The following is a 23,531-nucleotide window of genomic DNA, read 5'->3' on the forward strand; positions in this document are numbered from 1 at the left end:
ACTGGCTCTTGGGTGGGGGCCTCCTCACTCCCCTGCCATGTGGGCCTCTTGAAAGGACATCTCTCAACATAGCACCTGGTTTTGCTCAGAGCAAGTGAATGATAGGGTGAGAGAGGCCATATGAGACAGAAGTCACATCCTGGAAGTGATGTCCCAACACTTTTGCCATTTCTGTTTGTTAGAAGCAAGTGGCTGCATTCAGCCCACTGTTGAGGGGAGGGGACCATCGGGTCCATCTCAGAGGCTGCCTACCAGTGGGGTCAAGATGGTGGATGGAGTCAGCAGGTGACAAGCTGCCAAGAGGTCAAGTTTGGTAGGGCCCAGGAACCACTGGTGGCCCCATCAAGAGCAGACCTCTGCTGGATTAGTGTCACACACCACACTGGGGTGGTTTGAGGATTAGGGTACAGGGAGGTAATAAGGGTGAAGGTGGACAACTCTTTGGGGGAAGACGGGCTGTGGCAGTGGGATGTGGGGCTGAGGAAGGGCTTTTTTTTTGCGATGATACTTGGGCATGTTTACATGCTAATGGGAAGAGGGTAGGAGAGATGGAAATGTGGAAGGGGGTGGGGGAAGCCTCTGCTGTGGCCTCTGATGATCCCTGCCTTCTGATATTCGCACCTTTGGGTAATCTCCTCCCACACGGACCAAAGTCAGTCTGTGTGACCCATAGCATACGACAGAAATGACTGGATGTCATTTAGGAGATTAAGTTATAAAAAGATTGTGGCTTTGCTCTCCATCTCTGTCCCCCTCTCTCTGTCAGATTACTCACTCTGAGGGAAGCCAGCTACCATGTCCTGAGGACACACAGGTAGCCCTGTGAACAGGCCCATGGAATGGAGAACTGCGGACCCCAGTGGAGAACTGGGGATCCCAGACAACAGCATGTTGGGCTCACTCTGGATGCACATCACCTTGGGGCTTTAGTTTTCTTACATCAGTAGGCATCCAACACTGAATGTCCTCAAGGACAAGTCTCCTTCCACCTTCAGCCTGTGGCTTTCATCCTCAGAGTCCCTGTATGGCAGCGCCTTGTCTAGGCGCTGCGTCAGATAAGGAGCCAGCGCCTCTGGGATTGAGCTTAGCCTTTTCCCTTTGTCAGCCGGTCGTGAGGGGCCTCCCGGTAGGTCACAGGTGTGAATGAGGGAGACGTGCTGGTGTGATGGGGTAGATGATGGAGCTACCATGGACTACTTATGATCTGCTGGGCCCCCGAATTTACACCTTAGCGGGCCTGGTAAAACCTGGTTCACTAGGGGCAGCTTTGGCCTCGTGGTCCCTTGATGTCCCCTAATCTTCTCCACAAGGGTCCAGTAGCCTAGTGGAATGCTTTTTGAATTTGTATATAATTTTCTGCTGTAGGTGGCCTGGCCTTGCTCTAGAACCCTAGGGGTATACATTATGGATTTCCCATGAGGGCTTGCTGTAAACTTTACACAGCATCTTTACCCACCACACATGGCTCTAATATTATAGGGTCTGTGGTTCCTGTGGCCTAGGGGACGGCCCCTTCCTGCCATGAGCCTCCCTCGAAGCCAGAAGTTTATATGTTGCCCGGAGATACATGGGTCAGAGCAGAGTTCGCAGGTGTAGAATATACTGCCTCCAGAATCCACAGAACAGCTCTGACGTCGTGCCTCCTGCCCTGCGATGGGGTGCAAGGCGCAATCCTTTGTCCTTTGGAAGGGATGTCCTGGTATGCCCCAGACCGCTAGACTCCACGGAGGTGGCAAGCCCACACATCTCACAGGGCTTATCCTCCACCTTCTGGAGCACCTATGTCTCATCGAGGGCTTCATTTGCTTGTTATTGATAGAGTAAACCAATGTCATTGATAGAGTAAACCAATGTCATTGACAGAGTAAACCAATGCAACGTTCTGTCAAATGTCCGGATGGCCAGGGCCCTTTGGACCATATTATGACACAGGTGGGAGAGGGACCACTGGCCCAGGGCCAGACCGTAAATGTGAGCGGCTGTCTTTCCCTGTGAATGTCAACAATTCCTGATATGGTCAGATCTCGGGCTAGCTGCTGGGTACCTGAGGCCATGCCAATCCATGCCGGCAAGGATGCCAGCACAGAAGCTGCAACTGGGCCGACTCCTTGGTTGAGTCTGCAGCAATCCGCTACCACTCTCTGTATTAACGTTGGACTGGTGAATTCATTAGGGATATGATGGGGTCTGCCCCCAACTCCATATGCTTTAGGTCTTCATGAGTAGCGCTTATCTCTGTATTTCCCCTGCGAGGTGATATTGTTTTTTTTACCTACTATCTTGCCTGAGGTGGGTGGGTGGGGATGAGTTTCAGGGGCTTTCACTTGACCTTCACCACTGGGAAAACTCTCCTCATACAGACCAAGGACCCAATGTGGCATTCTGTCAGCCCATCCCAGAGGTCTATTCAGCCTTGCTGGCTGCCCTTTCGGTCTCAATGGTTATATGACAATTGCACCAACTTTTCTTCTGACAGCTGAGCACTGTGGTGTTGTTTCTGTTATTTGCAGATTTTCATTGCTTTCATGGAGCCCAGCTCTGTAGCAGCCATGGCCCGGAGAGCATGACCACCCCTGAGCCTGGTGTAGGGTGAGGAACAGAACTTGAGAGTCAGATTTTTGTTTGTCAAACTACCATTTCTTGAACTTTGCTGACACCACACTCTGTGTAGGTGATACAGCAGTGAATAAGACCCTGATTCTGCCCTGAAGGGGAGGGGGTACAATAGATATCCTCAGTTACTCCACAAATGAAATCATGCAGAAACCTACACGAGGCCCAGCCTCGGAGTATAGAATGCAGAACTGTCCGTTGCAATGGTAATAGCAAATTCCCCGCCCTGGAAAGTCTGTAGTGTCTCAACACACACACACACACACACACACACACACACACACACACACACACTTAAGATGGAGGGTAGTCTTTTGGCCTGGTCACAGATATTCCATTTCTTCTTCCTGGAACATGGTAGGAGGGATGTTTCCTGCCCCCTGGAGGTTAGGAGTGGCCTAGGACTTGTTTTTGCCAATTAAATGTGATTAGTGGTGATGCCTCTAGTTTCCTGGCAACTCTAGAAGTTGACTTTGACTCCCCACAGCCCATTCAGGAAGGCAGGCATCAGCGTGGAGCACAGCCCTCCCAGCTGATACAGAAACTATGCACGCTGAGCTGACCACGGTCCAGGCTGGGAAAGTCCCAGACAAACCGAATCCCAAATGCTCATGAGGTGGTGACTTCCTTCTCCTGTTTAGAAGAACAGGGCCAATCTCATTCCAGCCCGACTGTGAAGCAGCTGTGTTATCACGGGGTGTGTGTCTTGGGGTGACTGTGATAAGTGGGTGTCTACAATTTGCACCAGGCACCAAGTCAGCCTCAGGATGTTGCAAGGAATGTGACAAACATGGTTTTGTCCTCATGACACTGACAATTCTAGTGGAGGGTGGCTGATGAACTAGGAAGCAAGTAAATGAATATAATCATGTTAGAGAGATGGTGCTTGGAAGGAAATAAAGGGTCATTATGTGACAGAGACTGCACAGTTACTTTAGCTAGGGTGTCAAGAAGGAGGTCATGTGACAAGGAGCCAGGCAGACGGGACAGATGCAAGAGAGTGGGAGGCAGGAACAAGCCTTGAAGATTAACAGAAACCACCGCGTCTGGAGCACGCTAAATGAGGAGGGGATGGGTGGGAGAGGAGGACTCAGACGCGGGAGGGCCACGCAGGGCCAGCGGGAGGAGAGCCCGCAGGGGACACAGCATTGATGTCAGAAGCGCAAGGATGGGGCAATCACGGAAGGCGTCCCAGAGGAAGTTGCCTGAAGAACCGTCGAAGTTAGAGATGAGAGGAGGGGCGGTTCAAACACCCCGCATTGAGGCTTTGCCACTTCCTAGTTATGTGGCTTTGGGCAAGTTATATAACGTCTCTAAGCCGCAGGTTCCTCCTCTGAAAAGAGGACTAATAATAACCGCCCTGCAAGGTTGTTGTGAAAATTAGTGCCTGAAACCCGGATGCCAGTGCGCTTTGATGGTGGACGTGGAGGCAGCGTGGCGTGCCGTGGAAACGCGTCGTTCCGGGGGAGGGGCTGTCCCTACCCTTCCTTCCTCAGCCAGGTGACCAAAGGTCACCAGGCCCGACTGCCGCTGCGGGGCGGCCGAGGAGGCGGCACGCGAGGGGGCGGTCCGCGGAGGCTCCTCCCTGGACGGTCGGGCCACGGCCCGGCCCCGGAGGAAGAGCGCAGGCTGGAGCCAGCGGGACCGTTGACAGCTGGTGACAGCTGGCAGGCGCGGGGGCCAAGAGGCGGCAGCGTACTCGGCTCTCCGGTCCGCGATCCTGGCCGCCTTCAGAGTAAGGTACGCAGCAGCTTCAGTACCCCGAGGCTGCTTCCCTCCCCCTCAGTGCCAGCTTCCTATCTCTTTAAGAGGTCAGCGGGTCGCCCCGCCTCTTAGGGATCTAATTGGCTTCTTCCGCGGCTTGCCCCCTCTTTTTGATGTAGCTCCATTTCTATAGGCTATTGGGGCCTGGGGGCGGGCCTGAATGCTATAAGTAGGGGCCGTGGCTGTTTTCGCAGTTTCGGCCGAACGAAAAGGACGCGCCTTCCTTCCGGTCGCTGCTACCGGGAAGAGCTGCATGCTGTCCTGGGGGCCGGTGGGCCCGGCGCGCTTACCGCGTTTCCCATTTCCCGCGGGCGCCCCATTTCTGCCGAGCCGGCTGCGGCAGCTCTTGCGCGACGCTCCCTGGCCCCGCAGCCTGCCCTGGGCGCTGGAGGCCGGAGTACCGGGGCCTGTGTGGGGTCGGCGCAGTCTGCGGTGGCGGATGAGCGGCCCGGGCGGCGGGGCCTGAGCACGGCCCGGGTCCCTCAGGTAAGGAGAGGACATTCTCCCGCCACACCTGGAGGGGTAGCCCCGTCTTCGCGCGTCTCGAAGCCCTACCGCGGGGCTGGGCGCCCTGTCCCTCTGCAGCGGCTGGGACCACCGCTCCAGACCACCGCTCCAGGGACGCCCCCTGGCCTGCGCCGCACCTAGAGTCCCCCCTCCCCGGCAGGGAGCTCCCAGAGCCCGGGAGCATCTAGTGACTCCCCGGGACAGCTGCGGGAGAGCCGGGAGCTGATCGGGACCTCCACCCCCATCCCCACAGCTGGACTGGGGCCCACCTGTCGCCGCTCCTTCCTCCGGGAGTGACCCCTTCCCGCTCAGGGCACAACCTCAGAGGACTCCCTTGGGGAAGTTTCAGAGTGCCAAGGAGCCCCTGGGTGAGGACTCACAGGAAGAGGCGTAGGGTGATTGCAAGGCCCGGAGGGGATGGGGGTGGCTGAGCGCTCGGGGAGGGGGAGTGAGCACACATACAGCTGCACAGGGCCCGGAGTGGCCAGTTAGAAGGGCTGGTGGACCCTGTGGGTTGAGGCTGTGCAGGAAGAGATCTAGGCTCAGTGGCCCTGCACCTGGGCCTGTGTTCCTGTCTACAAGCAGCGGGACAGGACCTGCCTCCAACTTTGCGGTGGCCTTCAGCAGCCCGAGAGGGGCAGGAGGTGTAGTTTCTGCGGCTGGGGCTGCTGTTGCAGGAGGGGCCTTCTGGGAGGCTCAGAAGTGCTGCTTCCACTGGACCAGGGGAAGGGGGTGGAGAGTGACTTTGCCTTCTGCCTCTGTAGTAGGGATGGGGCTGGGGTCCTCCCAGGCCATCCTTCTCCTTCTCCCCAGAAGGGCTTGGCTGCACTCTGCTGGCGATTCATCTGTCCACATTGTAACATTTTGTTGAGAACTTACTCTGTGCCAGGCGCTATTCTGGGGGATTGGGTCATGAGCACGCCTGGGGTGGGCAGCCAGTAAACACATAAACACCCAGCTAGGGCCACTTCCAATGGAGGCCAAGTGCTGTAAAGAAAACACAGGGCGGGCTAGCTGAGAGAGATGGTTAAGGAGGGCTCTGAGGAGGTGGCCTGAATGATGAGACCCGCAGAAGGGCGAGACCCGCAGAAGGGCGAGACCCGCAGAAGGGCCAGCACAAAGGCCCTGAGGTAGGAGGAAGCTTAGCAGCTTGGAGAACAAGGTGGAAGCCAGGGGCTGGTGGATGGAAGGCATGAGGCAGAACAGCAGGCAGGGGGTGGATCAGGAGGGGCTCCCTTCATCCTGCGGGCTCCTGCCTGGGCTGCTGGCAGTGTACCAGAAGTGGCCTGTCTGGGACAGCGTCCTCCTCCCCCCACTTGCAGGGCTGAGGGATGAGGGGCTAGCCGCTGTCCTATGGAGCCTTCTTCATCTGTTTGGTTTAGAAGCTCACCAGTCTGCTAGGGGTCAGAAGCACTGAGGGGCGTTACAGCATCTATGAAGTATAACCCCTCTCTTTAGCGCAGGGCTTTCTGTCTTCCTGGGGTTTTCCATCCAGTCCTGGTCAATCCCATTGCACAGAGGAGAGATGGGAAAGCTGAGGCCCAGAGAAAGGACGATCCTGTCCAGGGGCTCACTGCAGGTCTGGCACTGCATGACTGGAGCCAGCCTGGCATCCTGCCCCATAGGCTGCCCACAGAAGGAGGGTGGGAGGGAGCTGGAGGCCCAAGTCGTGGGTGGGAAGATGGCCTCTGGAATGTTAACAAGGTCAGGAAAGTCCCTCCCAGGTGGAAGAAACAGTCTGTCCCAGTTTCTCTGGTCCGGAGAGGTCTGGGGTTGCCTTAGGCCACTCAGCATCCAGGAAACTCCTCTGAGAATTCCCTTACCCCTCCCTCGAGTCTGGGCTCTACCCCTTCTTCTCCCTGCCCTCAGCCAGCCTTCCCACCATCTCTCCCCTGTCCCATCAACCTGTCCCCCATTTCCTGAGCCTGCAGACCCCTTACTTCTCTGTCATTGCCCAGGCTTCTGCCCGCAAGCCCAGGAGCTTGCCTAAGGTGGGGGGAGGGGAATACGGGGACAGTGACTTAAGCCTCTTGTGCCTCTCCTTTCCCCCTCTGTACAATGGGCACAAGAGTAGTTCCATCTCACGCAGACGCTGGTGTGGTGGTTCAGAGTGTCGCTACATGTAAAGCACTTAGCCTTCTGTCCGTGGGTAGTGTGCGTTGTTGTTTTATTTTTTATCATTGCCTCAGTTATTTTACAAGCTTTGACACATAGTAGCGATTCTGGTATGGCCAACAGTGCTTCTCTGGCTGGCAGAGAACAGGCACCAGCTGGCATCCTATTAGCAGTGTGGACCGTCACCCTGCCCTCGGCCTGCTGGATCAGAGTCTGCTCCTTCACAGCACTCAGGTGTGAGAAGCACAGCTCTAGATGGAGCCCAGAGCCTTCCATCTATAGGTGGAGAAACTGATGCCCAGAGAGGGGCACTTGGCAAGTTGCCACTTGGGGGCCTGGGCACTGGAGACAGACAACCTGGCAGGTGCCTGGTGGGCCCCGAGCTTTGTCCGAGGGGGTAACAGAAGTACTTCCCGCGTCTGGCTGGGAGGGCTCAGCGAGTGTGTCTGCTGTTGTCACCGAGGGTGTAGAGGGAAGAAGGATTTGGTACTCTCCTTCGAAAGGGGCCCATGTGCTCAGAACCGAGTCCTTCTTCCTTCTACACACCCAGGCCCTCCTCTGGGAAAAAAAGCAGCAGTTACGTTGGCGTGACCTGTTGTAGGCATTTACTCCTCTGTTCTTGTTTGATCCTCACAGCAACTTTGTTGGGTAGGTGTTATTGTCCCTGTGACACTCCAAGAGGAGAAATGACTCACTCGAGGTCACATAGCAAATACGGGGCAGAGCCAGACGTGCAACCCCGGTCTGCCCGACTCCATAACCCCCGTCAGCCAGAAGGTTTTCATTAGTGAATAGAGAAATCAGACTCAACCGGACCTGAGCAGAGAAGGGAATTTGTTGGATTTTATACCTAAAAAGAAAGTCGAGGGGTAGCACTAACTTCGGGTGTGGCTAGATCCAGGGGCTCACGTGAGGCTGTCTCCGGGATGGATTTCCATCTCTCAGCTCTGCATTCCTCTGTGTTGGCTTTATTCTCAGGTGGGTAGTCATGGGTGGGGTCAAAGTGGTAGAGCTTTGTACAGAACCATGCCACTTTTTAGCAGAAAGCGTATCTGTTCTAACAATTACAGCAAAAGTCTTTGGGCTGATTCTCATTGGCTGGGACAGTGGAGCCTCCGGACTGGCCAGGCTTAGATCACATGCACACTCCTTGGTCTTGTGAAGGGCTTGAGTCAGCTGTACTCAGCTTCATGGACAGAGACCCAGGGAGCTGAGGTTCCCCCCTCAGGAAAATGGGGGGCTGGACAGGCAAAACCAAGTGATGCTTCCTCCTTCCCCTCTTCAGACTCTTTCTGATTCTTCCTGCTGCTTGGCCCTGGGCATCCTCACTGGCTTCTTTTTGCCACAAGGGACCTCTCGGCTTCTCAGTGGCTGCTGGGTGCTTGGCCTGCTCTTCAGGGCCCGCCCTTCCTGGGGCTGCTTGACACCCTGCCCTAGGCCAGAGCTGGTGTTTGGCTGCTGGGACCAGAAGTTTGCTCCACAAGGAATGGTGAGTGGGGCGGAGGGAGTGGTGGAATCTCTCTCCTTCGACTCTGGTCACTTACCAGTCATCCTCTCAGGTCAGCAGAAGTCTTGAGGGGGTGGCACACGCCCCCGCTGGCCATAACGGCCCTGTGCTCAGCATGGCCATGGTTCACACAGCAGACTCTCAGTGGCCATGTGCAGGTGCAAAGAAGGGGCTTTCCTCCTGGAGGGTGTCTGATGGTCCACAAGGAAAACGTTTCTTGGGAGACTTCCCCCATATTTCATCACATGCCATTGCCTAAACTTGCCACCAGCAAGGAGAACACCCTTCCTGACGTTGACCAACAGCCTCCCTTCGGGGCACTGTTGGCAAAGGGGAAGATGATCATTCATTTGGTGGACTGGCCCACATGTTGCAGGACATGTGGCAGCCTTGGACCCTGTCCACGAAAAATCATGGCACCCCCACCATCCCCGTGTCAAACTGGAGCACCCCTGCACCGTTGGGGTGTCTGGTACTGTTCCACACTGCCCCTACCCCAAGGCCACTGGCTTACTGTAGTTGGGATTCAGCTTCTGGCCCAGGGGAGAGGGCCCTACCTGCACAGCGGAGCATCACAGAGGGGTCCTGGAATAAAATTGTACCTTGACAGCTAGGGAGAAGGGGGCAGTGTTTGGTGGGTACACATTTGCAGCGTTGGCCTGGTTGTTACAGAATATCCAGTGGCCAGGCCAGAAGCCACCACATCCTTGATGTCTTCCCGCATTCCTTTGGGGTGTCTGTGGGCTGCTCAGGTTGGCTGACCCTCCCAGAGGTATCCCAGATCCCTCCACCCCACCCCCACTGCAACCACTGGTCAAGCCACCATCCTTCTGCCTGCACTCTCCCCCTGCTCCAGTTGGTGTTGCCCAGCAGCCTGAGTGGTCCTCTCCACGTGGACAGGGGACCCCGTCACCTACCTTCGTGACACTGTTCTCATTGCATTCAGAATGGAATCACATTGCATGCGGGTGTATGGTCCTGTGTGACCTGGCCCTGCCAACCTTTCTGATCTCCCCACCAGCCACACTGGCCTGCTTCTTGCCCTTTGAACAGGCCAAGCCTGTTTGTACCTCATGGCATTTGCATTCACTGTTCTCTCCCAGGTGTGCTCTTTGTCCAGACTTTTCCAAGTCTGGTTCCTTCTCAATTATTTAGATCTAGTGCAAATGTCAGCTTGTCTGACAACCCAGTCCAAAGCAGCACCTCTTTATATTCATTGGGATTCTGGCTTAGCTGTTGAACAAAGGTCAGGATAACAAGATAGAAGATTATTCCTGTGTATTGCATGATGGTCTGTGTGCACGCTGCCTAGGATGTGCCTGGAGGCCTGCTGGGTCTGGGACCCAGACACTTTTCCTCATTTCTCTCTTATCCTCAATAATGGTTTCAGTTTCATGGTCTAATATGGCTGCTGTTGCTCCTGCCACCACATCCCTGTTCCAGGCAATAGGAAAGAGACTTGCGTGGCCTGAAATTGGCCAACTCATTAAATTAACTGCTCATTTCCCATTGGATAAGACTTGGTCATGTGGCCATACAGTGGCAAAGGAACCTGGGAAAATAGCCATTATCCTGGGAAGCCATGTGTGAGCTAAAATCCATGGGCTCCAGTACTAAAGGGAAGGGTGGATGTTGAGGACCCTGGTAGTCTCTACTGTGTTACCTGTTGTTCAGTTCCACTCTGTTAACATGGTTTTCATGCTGGCTGCCTGCCTCTGCTCCTGGAATGATGGCCCTGGGAGGGCACACCCGCCGGGTGTGTCCCAGCACCGACTTATCCCTGGCTCACAGTAGGTGGTGCTGCTGCCGGTGGTGGAAGAATGCATGAAGAATGCATCCTTTCTTCGGACCTATTATGTGTTGGGCATATGTTTTCCCCATTGCAGCTGGGGATGTGATCCCAGAGCTGGCCAGTGGCCTTTAGAGAAGGACAGAGGAGCCTGAGCCCCAGGTCTCGGTCCATCCGCTTCAGTCTCCGCTCCCTTTCAGCCAGAGGCGGCGCTCACGTTTCATGGCTTGGAATGGTAGCAAGGATGCCCCTGCATCCCCTGCAGCCCTCACCCCAAGCCTGCTGTTGCTCAGGGGTAGCGGTAGTGACGGCACAAGCACGGGTGCCCGCGACATTTGCGGATCCTTGCAATAGGGCGCTCAGCGGCCCCGGCTGCTCTTTGCTGAATGGGAGACCTGCACTCTGGGAGTGTAAACAGAGCACATCTTTCTAATTTTTTAAAACTTAACTGATGCATAACCCATACAGAAAAGTGCACAGATCAGAGGTGGGTGACTCAATGAATTTTGCCATGGTGAGCACGCCTGTGTACCCCCCACCCCCATGATCAAGCTCCAGAAGCTGGTGTCCCCCGCCATGCCCTCCATCCTCCACAAAGGTGACCCTCCCCTGGATGTTTGCGTGGGGTCAGGCTGCACACGTGCACTTGTACCTGGCCCGGCTCAGCCCCATAGCCGTGAGGCCCTCGTGTGGCTGCCCACAGCAGTAGCCTGTTCTTTCTCTTTCCATTCTGCTGTGCATAGGAGTGTCACCATGAGGGTTTGCGTACTGCTGATGGCAGGCATCTGCGCTGTGGCTAGCCTGGGGCTGTTACAGATGTACCCAGAAGTGAAGACGCCAGGTCACAAGGCCTCATCTGTTCCCATCATCATTGTAATGCTAGTATCTGTTATGTCCTGGTGCCCAGGCCACCCTAGCTCGCCTGCCCTGTGCCCCCTAAGCTCCCCGAGGAGGTCCCTCCTACCGTCAGTGCGGGCCCAGCCCCTCTGTCCTCGTCCTGGAGAGCCCAGCGACGTGGGAGCCCGCCTTGTCTGGGGCGGCTCCCAGGGGCCCAGGCCACTAGCTCTCCTGTCTTCTAGGCTGGACTCTTAACCTCTCATTGGAAGGCGCTTGGTTGTGGGCCCCCGTGCCGATTCCCCCCCCCCCCCCGTCCCTGCTTTTGCAGACACAGCTCCCTCTGCAGTGGCCCCCTGTGCCGTGCCTCTCCTTCCCTCCCCTTCTCCACCTAGAGACCTCCTGTGCATCTTCCCGGCACACGCACGTCCCCCTGTCTTGCGTCTCCCTTTCCAGGGTGGCAGCAGAGGATGACAAGGGGTGTGGGCCACCCGCGGTGTGCACGATGCCGCACTCTGGCGTGTCTTTGAGAGCCGGTCATGGGCCTCCAGCAGGCTGTGTGCCGAGGACTCTGAGCACTGCGCCTGTGTGGGCTGTAGGAGGCGCTAGACATCACTTCTTCAGAGCCCACCACAGCCGCCCAGGGTGGACGCTGTTGTTAGTCCCATTCCAGGGGCAGGTGGACCCTGGCTCCTCGCCCTTCTGCTCCCTTTCTGTCTCCGGGACCCCCAGGATCGGGGGGATGAGCTAGGGTCATGCTGAGCAGCTTGCATTGCTGTGCCTGACACAGAGTAAGTCTCAGTCACTGGGGGTGGCGTTTACCGTGTGGGGGTCACGAGACAGAGGCTGAGGTAGAGGACTGGGCCCCTGTCCGGGGGTTCTGTTGTGGCATGTGGGGGAGCCACACCTCAGCCTCCGCCTGGTGGGTGGGAGAGTGGTCCACAGGCCCACTGTAAGGAACACTCTTGGGTTCCACTGGGAACCTGAGACCAGAGGCCCACGGCCACACAGCCCCTGCGCTGCTCACGTGGGGGCTCTCATCCCCCAGGGCTGGCTGCTGGCGGGATGGACATCCTGGAAGAGGTGATTTGGGCCAACGGGAGCACAGCCCCGCCCCCACCCGTGGCACCCAACATCAGCGTGCCACATCGCTGTCTGCTGCTGCTCTATGAGGATATCAGAACTTCCAGGTGAGGCAGGCCATGGCCCTGAGTGGGTTTACCTGTGTGTGTGCGCGCGCGCATGTGTGTACGTGCATGATGGGGGCGGGGGCGGGGCTTGCAGGCCGACCCTTACCAGCCGGCTGGCTTCTGTACCCATCTGCTAGGGTCCGGTACTGGGACCTCCTGCTGCTCATCCCCAACGTGCTCTTCTTCATCTTCCTGCTCTGGAAGCTTCCGTTCGCTCGGGCCAAGATCCGTGTCACCTCCAGCCCCATTTTTATCACCTTCTATATCCTGGTGAGTTCACTCCAACTGGTGACAGAAAAACCCAACTCCAACTGGCTTAAGTGAAAAAGGGAATCATTAATTGCTTCTGTAATGAAAACCAGCTTCAGACGTGGCTGGATTCAGGGGTAGACGGGTGTCATCAGGACTCTGTCTCTCTGCCTCTCTGCTCTCCTCTGGCCTTGTCTCAGATGAGCTGTCCCTGCCAGCTGTGAGCTGACATCCCACCTCCCTGCCAGTGCCCGGCGGAAGACGACCTCCTTCCTGGTGGTACTAGTGGAGACCTGGGACTCCATCTGACCGGCCCACCTTGAATCCCCTGTTGGTTCCTGAGCCAGTCACTGTGCTAGCAGGGAAGGGACACTCTGGGGCTGGGAGGGTGGGGCCAACTCAGCCAGGCCATGGGGACTGAGGACGGTGGTGGTCCCTGGAGGAAAACTGGGGAGCCGTTTGTAGAAGGCAGGGGAAGAGCTGCTATGCTGGCTGGTGGAAGAATGCCCACTGCCACCTCCATCTGTCCGTCTGTCCACCCAGCCATCCGTTCACACATTCTATGAGACCTCTTTGGAGCAGACTTCCTGCCTGTTGGGAGAACCGGAGTTCTCATCAGTCAGTGGTGCTGGTGCATCTGCCTGGGGAGAGGTAGCAGGGCTGCGGTTGGGAAGGCTGCCCCAGGTATGGGCTCCAGGGGCAGCTTCCAGGTACAGACTGTCCAGCTCCCATCCTTCTGGGCTCAGGCCTGGCTGACCGGAGTCCTCCCCTCTCTCCGCCTCTTAGCTCCCACTCCTTGAGAGCTGAGTGGTTCCCTGGGTCCCCTCTTCGCGGCCTGGCTCAGAACTGTCAGAGGAGTTGCCAGTGGGCAGGCAGGGGCAGGAGAGGCTGTGGGGAACGCCTGGAGGCTGCTGATGGAGGCCCCAGGGGCTGCTGGCTGACTGGAGCTCCCCCGTGAGGTAGTGGTGGGCAGGGGTGGGCATTGAGGCCTGCTTTCTTCTCTCCCCCACTGCTTCTCTGACTCATTACTATATTTATTGAACAGATAAGCAGGCAGGCAGATGCCCTTTCTGGGGGAGCCTGAGGGGAGAAGGGACCCAGGGCCAATGCCCACAGCATGAGGTAGGGCCAGGGGACTCAGCACTGCCCATGCCCTCTTATTCCTGGGGACTTCTTTCTAGAGAGCTCAGGAGACAGTGGTGAGCATTGGCCCAGGCACACTGGCTCCAGACCCCAGCTGTGCTGAATGACGTTGGACTGGTGGCTTGGCCTCTCTGTGCGTCAGTGCCCTCCTCCCCACATCATGCTTGCTGGACCTGTTTAGCTTGCGACACTCCTGTGAGCACCAGAGAAGACTGCACGCGTAGGTCTAGCCCGGTGGCAGCCTGGCATACAGTAGGCACACAGCAGTTTGTTGCTTCTACAGCCTGCCCTGCTGTGTGGTGTCAGCCTCCCCACTGGTTCCACACCGTTTTCGTGGCACAAAGGACAGACCCTGTGTGTGCATCTGGACTCTTCTGTTTGCATGTGTCAGAAAACCAAACTGAAACTCACAGAAGCTGGAGGGAATGTATTGATGGAGAAACGGACAAGTCCCGGGGCTTCAGGCATAGCTGGATTCAGGGGCTCCAGAAGGCCGTGGGGGCACAGTCTCAGTCCCCCTCTCAGCTGGGGTCTGTCCAACAGCCCTGTCTCTAGCAGTCTCGTGCTCGTGGAGCCAGGCCACCCCAGCAGCTCCAGCTTGCAACCCCGCCTCCCCCCAGCTTCCTTTTCCAGTGGCTGCACCTGGTGTCCTGGCTGTGTCTATTACTAGCCTCCCTTGGGTCCCACCCCCATCCCCAAATCAGGGAATGGCATGTACTGAATGGCCAGCCCTGGGTTACAGGCCAGTCCCTGAAGCTGGCACTCCCCCGCTCCCCCGCCAGAGCCTTGTGAGCTGCAGGGAGAGGAAGGAGGCTGTTGCCAGAGGAAGGGAGTGGATACTGGGGTGACAAAATCGGCCGATGCTGAGCACAGGCGCTTCTGTGAGATGTGCTGGGGCAGCAGCCTTCCCCAGGGTCTCTGAGGTGTCTTCCCTGCAGCCTCCTTCCCCCCATGGCTTGGGATTAAAAGCGCTGCCATGACGATGCTAAAGGCGAATGTGCACCTAGCCCTTACCGGGTGCCAGGCTCCTTCCACTGCGTCGGTCTACCCGTTTGCTCCTCCCAGCCAGCAAATACAGCAGATGCTGGGTCCACCCCATCTCACAGATGAGGAAACAGAGGCACGGAGGTGCAGGTCCTCGGCTGAGGTCACAGAGGCAGGAAGCAGCGGGGCTGGCGTTCGAGCCCGGCAGTGCGGCTCCACCGTGTCACCCCTCCTGACCGTTCCAAGGCTGCCAGCGTAGCCGGGAAACTGAGGCCCGAGAGGGAAAGGCCAGGCGGCGGTTACTGACAGTGGAGGACCTCCCCACATCCCCGCATCTCACTCCCGACTCTTTGAGTTTGGAACCCTTCTGCTCTCAAAGAATCCAAGGCTCCTGCAGAGGCCCTGTGATTCGCAGGGTCTCCTTCCCTGACCCCACCCTGGCATTCCTGCTCTTACCCACCAGGTGTTCGTGGTGGCGCTGGTGGGCATCGCCCGGGCCGTGGTGTCCATGACGGTCAGCACCTCGGATGCTGCGACTGTTGCCGATAAGGTGTGGCCGGGCCTACCGACAAGGGCGGGGGATGCTGGGCGCTGGGGAGCGGGGTGACTGGGCCCCCAGGCTGACACTCTGCCCGCTCTGTGTCCAGATCCTGTGGGAGATTACCCGCTTCTTCCTGTTGGCCATCGAGCTGAGTGTGGTCATCCTGGGCCTTGCCTTTGGTGCGTGTGCTACTGGGGCCAGCGCTCTCCCTGTCCCTCCCTAGTGGGCACCGACCCCACCACGATCACCTGGCTGGCTCCCGCTGACTGACCAGCACGTTTCTTCCAGGTCACCTGGAGAGCAAGTCAAGCATCAAGCGGGTGCTGGCCATCACCACGGTGCTGTCCCTGGCCTACTCTGTCACCCAGGTAAGGGGGGGATGGGGCAGCTGTGGGGTCCCCCTGAAGGAGGCCAGGTGTCACTGAGGACCAAGCAGACCCTGCTCCCTGGTTCTGGGTCCAGGTTTGAATGTTTATTAGGTGCGCCTAAGGAATCACCCGAGGTGCTTGTTAACAAGGCAGGGTCTCCCCCATACCATTCCAATCCAATGGGCCAGGGTGGGGGCGGGGAGGGTGCCTAGAACCTGCCGCTGTAACAAGCAGCCCGGGTGGGGAACATGTGGGTTTGCAGACCGCACTGCGAGCTGTACATCTGGAGGCTCCTTCCTTAGATTGGGGGCTACCTCCTGCCCAGCCCGGTTCCCTGCCCCACGGCAGGGCCTACTCCGGGTGTGGGAGCTAGGCAGGCAGGGAGCAGGGCACGGCCAGGGAGCAGTCTGGAGCAGGGAGCTCGGAAGGCCAGGCCAGGCAGCTGGGCTTGGAGTGGCAGAGAGCTCTGGGTGCTTTGTATCAGCGAGCTCCCAGGGAGGGGGCTTTCCAGGTGGCAGGAGACTGAGGGCCTCCCCTGCCTGCCCCTGCAGGGGACACTGGAGATCCTGTACCCTGATGCCCACCTGTCGGCTGAGGACTTCAACATCTACGGGCACGGGGGCCGCCAGTTCTGGCTGGTCAGCTCCTGCTTCTTCTTCCTGGTGAGGCTGAGGGTGCCCTCCCCACTTTCTGGGCCTCTGCACCCAGGGGGTGGCTGCACGAGGCAGGGGCCTGGATGTCTTGGTCCTGGGCTTAGCTCTGGGCCTTGTGTCCCCAGCATCCTTCTCAGTCCTGCTCTGTCTCTGCAGGTCTACTCTCTGGTGGTCGTGCTCCCCAAGACCCCGCTGAAGGATCGCATCTCCCTGCCTTGTAAGCAGCTGGTGGGTGGCTCCGGGACAGGGCCGGGTGCAGGGCAGGGTCTCTTTGGGCTACCTTGACCCTCTTGCTGGAGAGCCCTTGAGAGGGAGGGGTCCTCCTGGAGGCCCAGAAGGGCCTCAGGTGACACGCTGGGGCTGAAGGGCGGAGGGAAGGGCAGGGCCTCACAGTCCCCAACCCCCCAGCACGAAGGAGCTTCTACGTGTATGCTGGCATCCTGGCGCTGCTCAACCTGGTACAGGGGCTGGGAAGCGCCCTGCTCTGCGCCGACATCATCGAGGGGCTGTGGTAGGTGGGGCGGGGCACGGGGTGCCCGCTGGCTTGGGTGTGGGGGAGGCCTGACTGGGAGCGGCGGGCAGAGGGAGGCTAAGCCCCGGTCCCATCCAGAGGAGGCCCCTCCCTGACCGGCTCCTCCTGCCCCCCCCCAGCTGTGTAGATGCCACCACATTTCTCTACTTCAGCTTCTTCGCGCCCCTCATCTACGTGGCCTTCCTCCGGGGCTTTTTTGGGTGAGTCTTCCCACGGGGATGGTCGGCTCGGGGTGGGGGGGCGGACGGCGCGGGCAGGGGACGTGGGACAGTGGTAGCTAGTGCCCAGCTTGCCACCCAGGGGCTGGTAGTTTGAGGGCTGCGGGCGCCCCCGCGTGGCTGCCTGCGGAACTGCGCCTCCAGCTCCTTGCGCATGCGCAGCCTCAGCTTCGGGGTCCTGAGCCTCCCTAGTCCCAGTTCTGGCTTGGACACCCGGAATGATGAGGCAGATGAGGAGTGTATGTCTGTACCTACACATGCAGACACACATATGTGCATATGCACGCATGCATACGTATACACATTCTCTATGCAACACACACAGACATACACACTTTCCCCGAGTGTCTGTGCACCTTGTTCTGCACTTGCTGGTTTAGAACACTTGGCTCATTCTTTCAGCAGGCATTCATTGAGCACCTACTGGGTGTCGGGCACTGTTGCAGCTGCCAGACACACGGGGAACAAAGAAGACACAAATTACCGTGCTCACGGATTCTAGCTGGGAGTGGCTGGGGAGCGGGGCAGGGTTGCGGGAGGCGGGCGTGTGGTGGAGCATAGGGTGAGGTGCACGCTGGTGCACGTGTGCGTTTGCAGGCGTGTCAGGGAGACAGGGTGCTAAGGACACGTGGGATTGAGGGTTGGATCCTGGGCCTCTGATGTGGCAGAAGGGCTGGGTCTGAGGAGGTGGTGGGGGATCTGAGGGGGGAAAGCAGGGAGAGGGCGTCAGAGGTGGGGTGAGAGGGGGTAGATTGGCTCTCAGCCCAGCCCTGATCTGTGTGCGACCTTGCACACGCATTTATCTCCCTGGCTTCGGGCTCCTTTTTGTGAATCGGGTACAGCGCTTCCCAGTCAGTTACCCTGAGGATTGAGGGAGTAGGTGGTCATATAGCTGCAAGAGTGGAGGTTGCAGCTGGTGTTTGCTGAGCACCTCGAGCCAGAATTTACCTCTGTTTACCTTCTGCTGAGGTCCTCTCGAAGTCAGAGTTGTACCCATTTTGCAGTGAGCAACAGGTAAGTGAGAAACTTCTCCTTGCCCAGGCTCATATGTGGGCTGAGTTTTAAAACAAGTCCCGCTGGACTCCAGAGTCCAAGCTTTGGGGACCTCCTGGGGTCGCTGTTAGGTGCAAGCCTTATTGTTCGGAGAAGGAAGCCTTTCCTGACCAAACAGTGGGGCTCCCCTGCCCCTCTCTCCTCCCCACCAGCTCGGAGCCCAAGATCCTCTTCTCCTACAAATGCCAAGTGGACGAGACTGAGGAACCAGACATGCACCTGCCCCAGCCCTACGCAGTGGCCCGGCGGGAGGGCCCGGAGGCGGCAGGGGCTGCCAGCACACAGTTTGACTCGGCCGGTGGGGTGGCCTACCTGGACGACATTGCCTCCATGCCCTGCCACACGGGTAGCATCAACAGCACAGACAGTGAGCGCTGGAAGACTATCAATGCCTGAGTGTGGCCACCGTGGTCAGAGGGCCTGCCGGGGCCTGTGGAGGGCAGGCTGGAGAGGAGACCAGGGGGTGCCAAGTCCCTGGGGGAGGAGGACGAGGTCACGGGAACTTCTGTGGGCAGCAGCCCCACGCAGGCCCTGTCTCGCCCTCTGTGCCCCCAGTTGCCTTTAGCCACCTCTGCTCTAACTGGGGCTGCCTCCACCTTCCACCCGCCCTCTCCCTGCTCAGCCGCATGGCCCAGACTCTAATCTCTCACGGCCAGGCCTGGCTAGGCTGGCTGAGGGCACCTCCTTTCTCCAAAGCCTGGGCACCCAGGACCGGTCTGGCCCTTCTCATCCCTCTGCCTCCTCCCTGTGGCGCTTTGGCCTCCTCAAAGCCCACTCCGGCGGGTGGGCTGAAGTGTGTATATTTTCTTGATCTATTTTTTAATAAAAAACAAAAGGAGCAGAAGGTGCGGCTGTGGAGGTTCCTCTCAGGAGCCCGAGGGCTGGCGTGAGAACCTGCGATGATCAGAGGGCCTGGCAGGTCCCTCTGCGTCCCAAGCCCTGGGAGGCTCTGGGATCCTTCGTTTGCTCCACGGAGGAACACTGGCCAGTGCACAGGCCCTGGGCCGGCTGCTGGGGAAGTGGCGGGCAATTGGATCCCAGTGCTCCGTGTCCCGGGCCCCCGTCCAAGCAGACAAGAGGGACGTGGAAAGGGAGCGGCTGTTTCCCCACCCTGTTGGGGAGTGTGGGGTTTGGAGTGAGCCCTGCAGGTCCTGTCCTTTCTCTGTACCTTCTGCTCTGCCCTCCTGGACCGGCTACTTCCCCTCCCCCAGCTCCAGCTCGCCATCTGTAAAATGGGGATAAGGAGGCCTGTCTTGCAGGGGCTGCTGTAAGGATTAGGAAGCAGCATGAAGGCCCGGCAGATGCTTATGGAGCAGTAGCGATAACTCAGTTGTTTTTAGCCCCTAGAGTATTGCTTGCCACAAAGCAGGCATTCAGAAGGTAGGATGACAGGGACTGACGTGATCAGAATCAACGTGATAAGCTAAACATGGGGCTAAATCAGAATAAAGCAAACTGTAAATAAGAAGAGAGAGGTGCCGTGTGTCCCTGTTGTTGCTGTTATACCTAAGCTTGGCCTTGAGTCTTTGGGCAGTGGGAGAGAAAGAGCATTGCTGGTTATGTCATTCCCACTGCCAGAGAGGAGGAGGTCTCAGTGGGGCTATGGGGGTGCTGAGGGTCAGGCCTGGCACCTGCCTCCATTGCCAGCCCTCTTTCGTAGCAGGACATCAAGGCACCAGGTCCAACACGGCTCGTGACTGTGGGGCCAACAAGCCATGCTCCCCGGGATCTGGGGCCTGGAGGGCTGTCAGTGGGCCAGGAGGTTCCTTCTCAGAGCTTTCCTGGAAGGCTGGTGGGAGGGGGCAGGGGGCCTACAGGGCATTCCAAGGAGAGCAGGTATTGGGGCCCAGAGATGGAGGCCTGGACAGGCCAAACCAGAGCCACACTCAGTACCGTCGGCCTTGGATGCCTGTGCCTTCTGAGAGGCTGGAGTGACGGCCTGGGTTTGCTCAGTGCGATGCTTGAACAACCAGCCCTGTCAACAGGGAGGCACCCACAGAAGAAAAGAGGCTAGAAGCCTGCTGCTTTGTTGTTATGATATTGAAGTTTGTTTTTTAATAGGTACTGTGCACATGGCAAGGTGCAGGGAAGTGTGCAGTGGAGTGTGAATCTCCTCCCTGCCGCGGATTCACTTTCTCCATCCCCTGCCCCAGAAGCACCACCAAGGCCAGGGGCTCACTGCCGTCCAGAGTGCCTGTGTGTGTTCACACGTGTGTATGTACATTTCCCCTGTTCTGGGAACGTAGACATTCTGTCGATTTTTTCTTTACTTGACACTTGATCTTGGGATCATGCCCTGTCAGGTGGCAGAGTGGCCTCACTCCGGCAGCTGCGTACGTTACGGATATATGGATATACGGCAATTTATTTAATCAGTCCCCTTGGGATGGATTTTTGTTCCCGATACATTTTGCAAGAACAGACAATGCAGTGACAGACATCCTTATAAATATGCTTTTGGTAACTCGTGCACGTGGAATTACTGAAGCACAGAGTTTTAATTGGTTTTAATTAGTCTTATGGTCTTCTGGCAGAGACTAATAGCTGTCCTCCAATGTGTCCCCCTTTTCCTCCATCGTAATAGAATCCCTGATTTTTTTTTTTTTAAGCTGGGTACACAGCTTCCTGGAACAAGCCTACATTTTCCAGCTGTCCCTGCAGGTGGGTGTGGCCATGTGCTAAGTTCTGGCCAATGGGATACAAGCATGCATGTAACTTCCTTATAGAGAGGCTAGGCTCTGAGCTTTTCTTCTAATGGGGAGGTGGTCGCACTGGCTGGCATCGTAGCAGCCATCTTGAGTCACAGATCATCTTGGGAATAGAAGCCTGTCATGGAAGTGCAACAGGATAGAAGGAGCCCATATCCTGATGCTGCTTCCACAGTTGCCTTAGACTTTCCACCTCAGGATGACTTTTAGAGGATGAGTGAGAAATAAATGTCTACTTGGTTTAAACCCCTTTGGATTTTTCTCTTACAGTGGAACCTAATCTGAACCAACAGGCTCTTTAAAGAGGCTGTACCGGTGTTAACTTCTGCCAGTACAGGCTCACCGACACTGTGCCGTTCCGATTTTTTATTTTCCTAAAAAGACCTGCTCACTTCTGTTCTGCTAGGACCACATTCTGGGTGCTGTATCTGGATGGTAACAAACAGGACGCTGAAGAGTGGCCAGAATGGGGGGTTTCTGAAGCCTTGCTATGGCGAGGGAGTGCTCCATATGTGGCCCGGCTCCCAGTGCTGCCTCCGTACTGCTGCTTCTCATGGGGCGTGGACTGCGGGCAAGTCACGTCCTCCCTCTGACCTTCAAGTTCCCCATAGACACTCAGGGTATCAGATGACTGGGTGCCACCTAATACCTATTTCCCTCCCTTAGTGACCACACCCTGATGCTCTGTGGTTCAGGGAAGCACCGGGGTGTAAGGTGATGTTCCCTGCCCCTTTGCAGTCACTCATGTGACTAAGTTCTGCTCAGTGGGATGTTAGCAGAAGTGTGAGAGACTTTCTTTAGCATAGACTGCTTGAAGGGAGCTAACTTAGCAGGAACTGTGCTCCTTTATCCTCCTGCCTTTCTCCTTCCTGCTTCCTGAAATGCAGACGTGATGATTGGCTCTCCAGCAGCCATCCTGGGTGATGAGGTGACTTTGGGTGTTGTGGTGTTGCTGTACCAGCAGTGGGCTGCTGCCAACAGGCTTCTTTAACGTGAGCGATAAACTATCTTGTTTATAGCAAACTTGGCCCTAATGGAAACATGTGAGGATCAGAACATGCCCCCCAAGGGGTCATTTGCAGGAGACAGGATACTATTTTGAGATGGCAATTGTGTCTTTTCCGTTCTGAACTTCACCTTCCTCTTTCTCCCATGTCAGTGGGAGTTTGGTCTTGTACTTCCTTGCTCAGGGAAACCCACAGCTGTTGGATGACCTCCTGACTTTGTCCCAAATGCCTTGGGTTACAGAAGGCAGTAGGGGCTGGTGGAAAGAAACAGGTAGGGATTCCCTTGGGATGTGTCCCTGAGTGTTGAGGACCCAGGCATGGGTAAGGCCAGGCCCAGATAACACAGCACCCTTGTGAGCTTAGGAGGAAGACCCTGGGCACAGGGTCCTTGGCTGCTGCAAAGGGGTCTCCTGGCCCAAGTGTGATAGGGACACTCTGAAATCTGCAGGTCTCCGTGGCCAGGAGCACTGGAGGCCTCAGTGATAACAGGTGTGAACACAGGATCTTTGGCGTATCGGCCTGCTAGGGTTGCCGTAACGGAGCACCATGGACTGGCTGGCTAAAACAGGATATTTATTTCTCCCAGCTCCAGAGGCTGGAAGTCTGGGATCAAGGTGCCGGCAGGGTTGGTTTCTCCGGAGGCCAAGCTCTCTCTGGCACGTTGGTTCTGTCCTCAGATGGCCTTTCCTTTGTGCATGTGCATTCCTGCTGTCTCTCTGGGGGCCTACAATGCCTCTTCTTCTAAGGCCATCCCGATGGCCTTGTTTTAACTTAATCAGTTCTTAAAGGCCTTGTCTCCAAATACGCATTCTGACGTGCTGGGTGTGAGGGCTTCACCATGTGAGTTGGGGGAGGACACAATTCAGCCCGTAACAAATGGCCCCAGAGCTTTTCTCTCCTGACATCCTGACACTGCACTAGATCCTGGGAACTTGACCAAAGCCACGGACCAGGCAGAAAGCCCCCAAGAATGACAGGGGTGAAACCTTCCACCAACTCAGCAGAGTAGGGCTAAGTAGGAAATAAAGTGGCATTCTAGAAAGTCACTTGTATGTGTGTGGACTAGGGTTCACAGTGCCTGTATAAGGGAGAATCGCCCACACATTCTGCTTCTCCTCCTCCTGGACACACCTATAGGATTATTGTCCTCCCCTGCCCCCCTTAGGGAGATGGGTAATGCCGCTGTGTGACTTACTTTGGTTAGTGAAATGTCAGAAGTGGCACGTGTCTCTTCTGAGTAGAAGCATGTGACAGCTAGTATGTGACTCCTGCCACAGTCACGGAAGCACCTGTCAAGATTGGGATGCGGGGAGAGGCTCTGCATCCAGATTCTGCAGGGGCAGGGCCAAGACAAGGCTCTCCGGATTTTGGGGCTTGCTGTCTCTCAGAGAGCTGGTCTGCTCTTCAGCCACAGTCATCCACAGGAGTTAATTCTGCTAAAGCCCTGAGAAGTACCCGCGAGATGGCCATTCTTTGGTCACCCCCACCTTACAGGTGAGGGCACAGAGGCGCTGACGGGGCCAGCTGCTGTGTCGTGGGAAGTGGAGCTGGGAGGCGGGCCCCAGGACACCCCCAGCAGCAGCAGGTGTGAAGGGTGTGAAGGGGAGCTGACCGGCAGGTGTTATGTTGGAGAGAAAGTCGGGGCTGCTTGTCCCTGGGGGAGAATGACATTCGTTTGTTATGCAGGGGCCTGTGACAGTGGCAGTCCCTAACACTGTCTGTATGCAGGCCACATTCTGAACACTCCACGGGGAAC

At 57.1% G+C, this 23,531-nt stretch overlaps 1 protein-coding gene across 2 annotated transcripts; it reads left to right on the top strand.

Annotated features, from left to right (window-relative positions):
- Positions 1-4,047: 4,047 nt before the first annotated feature.
- On the top strand, positions 4,048-18,904 carry TPRA1 (transmembrane protein adipocyte associated 1). Of its 2 annotated transcripts, none has more exons than XM_011222939.3 (11): positions 4,048-4,353; positions 12,178-12,319; positions 12,457-12,589; positions 15,159-15,245; positions 15,343-15,415; positions 15,525-15,604; positions 16,156-16,266; positions 16,414-16,474; positions 16,666-16,768; positions 16,909-16,989; positions 18,213-18,904. In XM_011222939.3, exons 2-11 carry the CDS (start codon positions 12,195-12,197, stop codon positions 18,454-18,456), a joined length of 1,098 nt encoding a protein of 365 aa, XP_011221241.1. In that variant the 5' UTR covers positions 4,048-4,353; positions 12,178-12,194; the 3' UTR covers positions 18,457-18,904. The 2 variants fall into 2 exon arrangements, with proteins under 2 accessions (XP_011221241.1, XP_011221242.1); XM_011222940.3 differs by lacking the exon at positions 4,048-4,353 and adding an exon at positions 4,572-4,863.
- Positions 18,905-23,531: the final 4,627 nt, after the last annotated feature.

The sequence above is a fragment of the Ailuropoda melanoleuca genome, chromosome 4, assembly GCF_002007445.2.
Source record: "Ailuropoda melanoleuca isolate Jingjing chromosome 4, ASM200744v2, whole genome shotgun sequence".
NCBI lineage: Eukaryota > Metazoa > Chordata > Mammalia > Carnivora > Ursidae > Ailuropoda > Ailuropoda melanoleuca.

Bases quoted from the DNA above. Each gene is read 5' to 3' on its own strand.
- TPRA1 (XM_011222939.3), top strand. From the start codon at position 12,195: ATGGACATCCTGGAAGAGGTGATTTGGGCCAACGGGAGCACAGCCCCG. The intron at 12,320-12,456 runs GTGAGGCAGGCC...CCCATCTGCTAG, and splicing joins GAGGATATCAGAACTTCCAG to GGTCCGGTACTGGGACCTCC. The intron at 15,605-16,155 runs GTAAGGGGGGGA...CTGCCCCTGCAG, and splicing joins TGGCCTACTCTGTCACCCAG to GGGACACTGGAGATCCTGTA.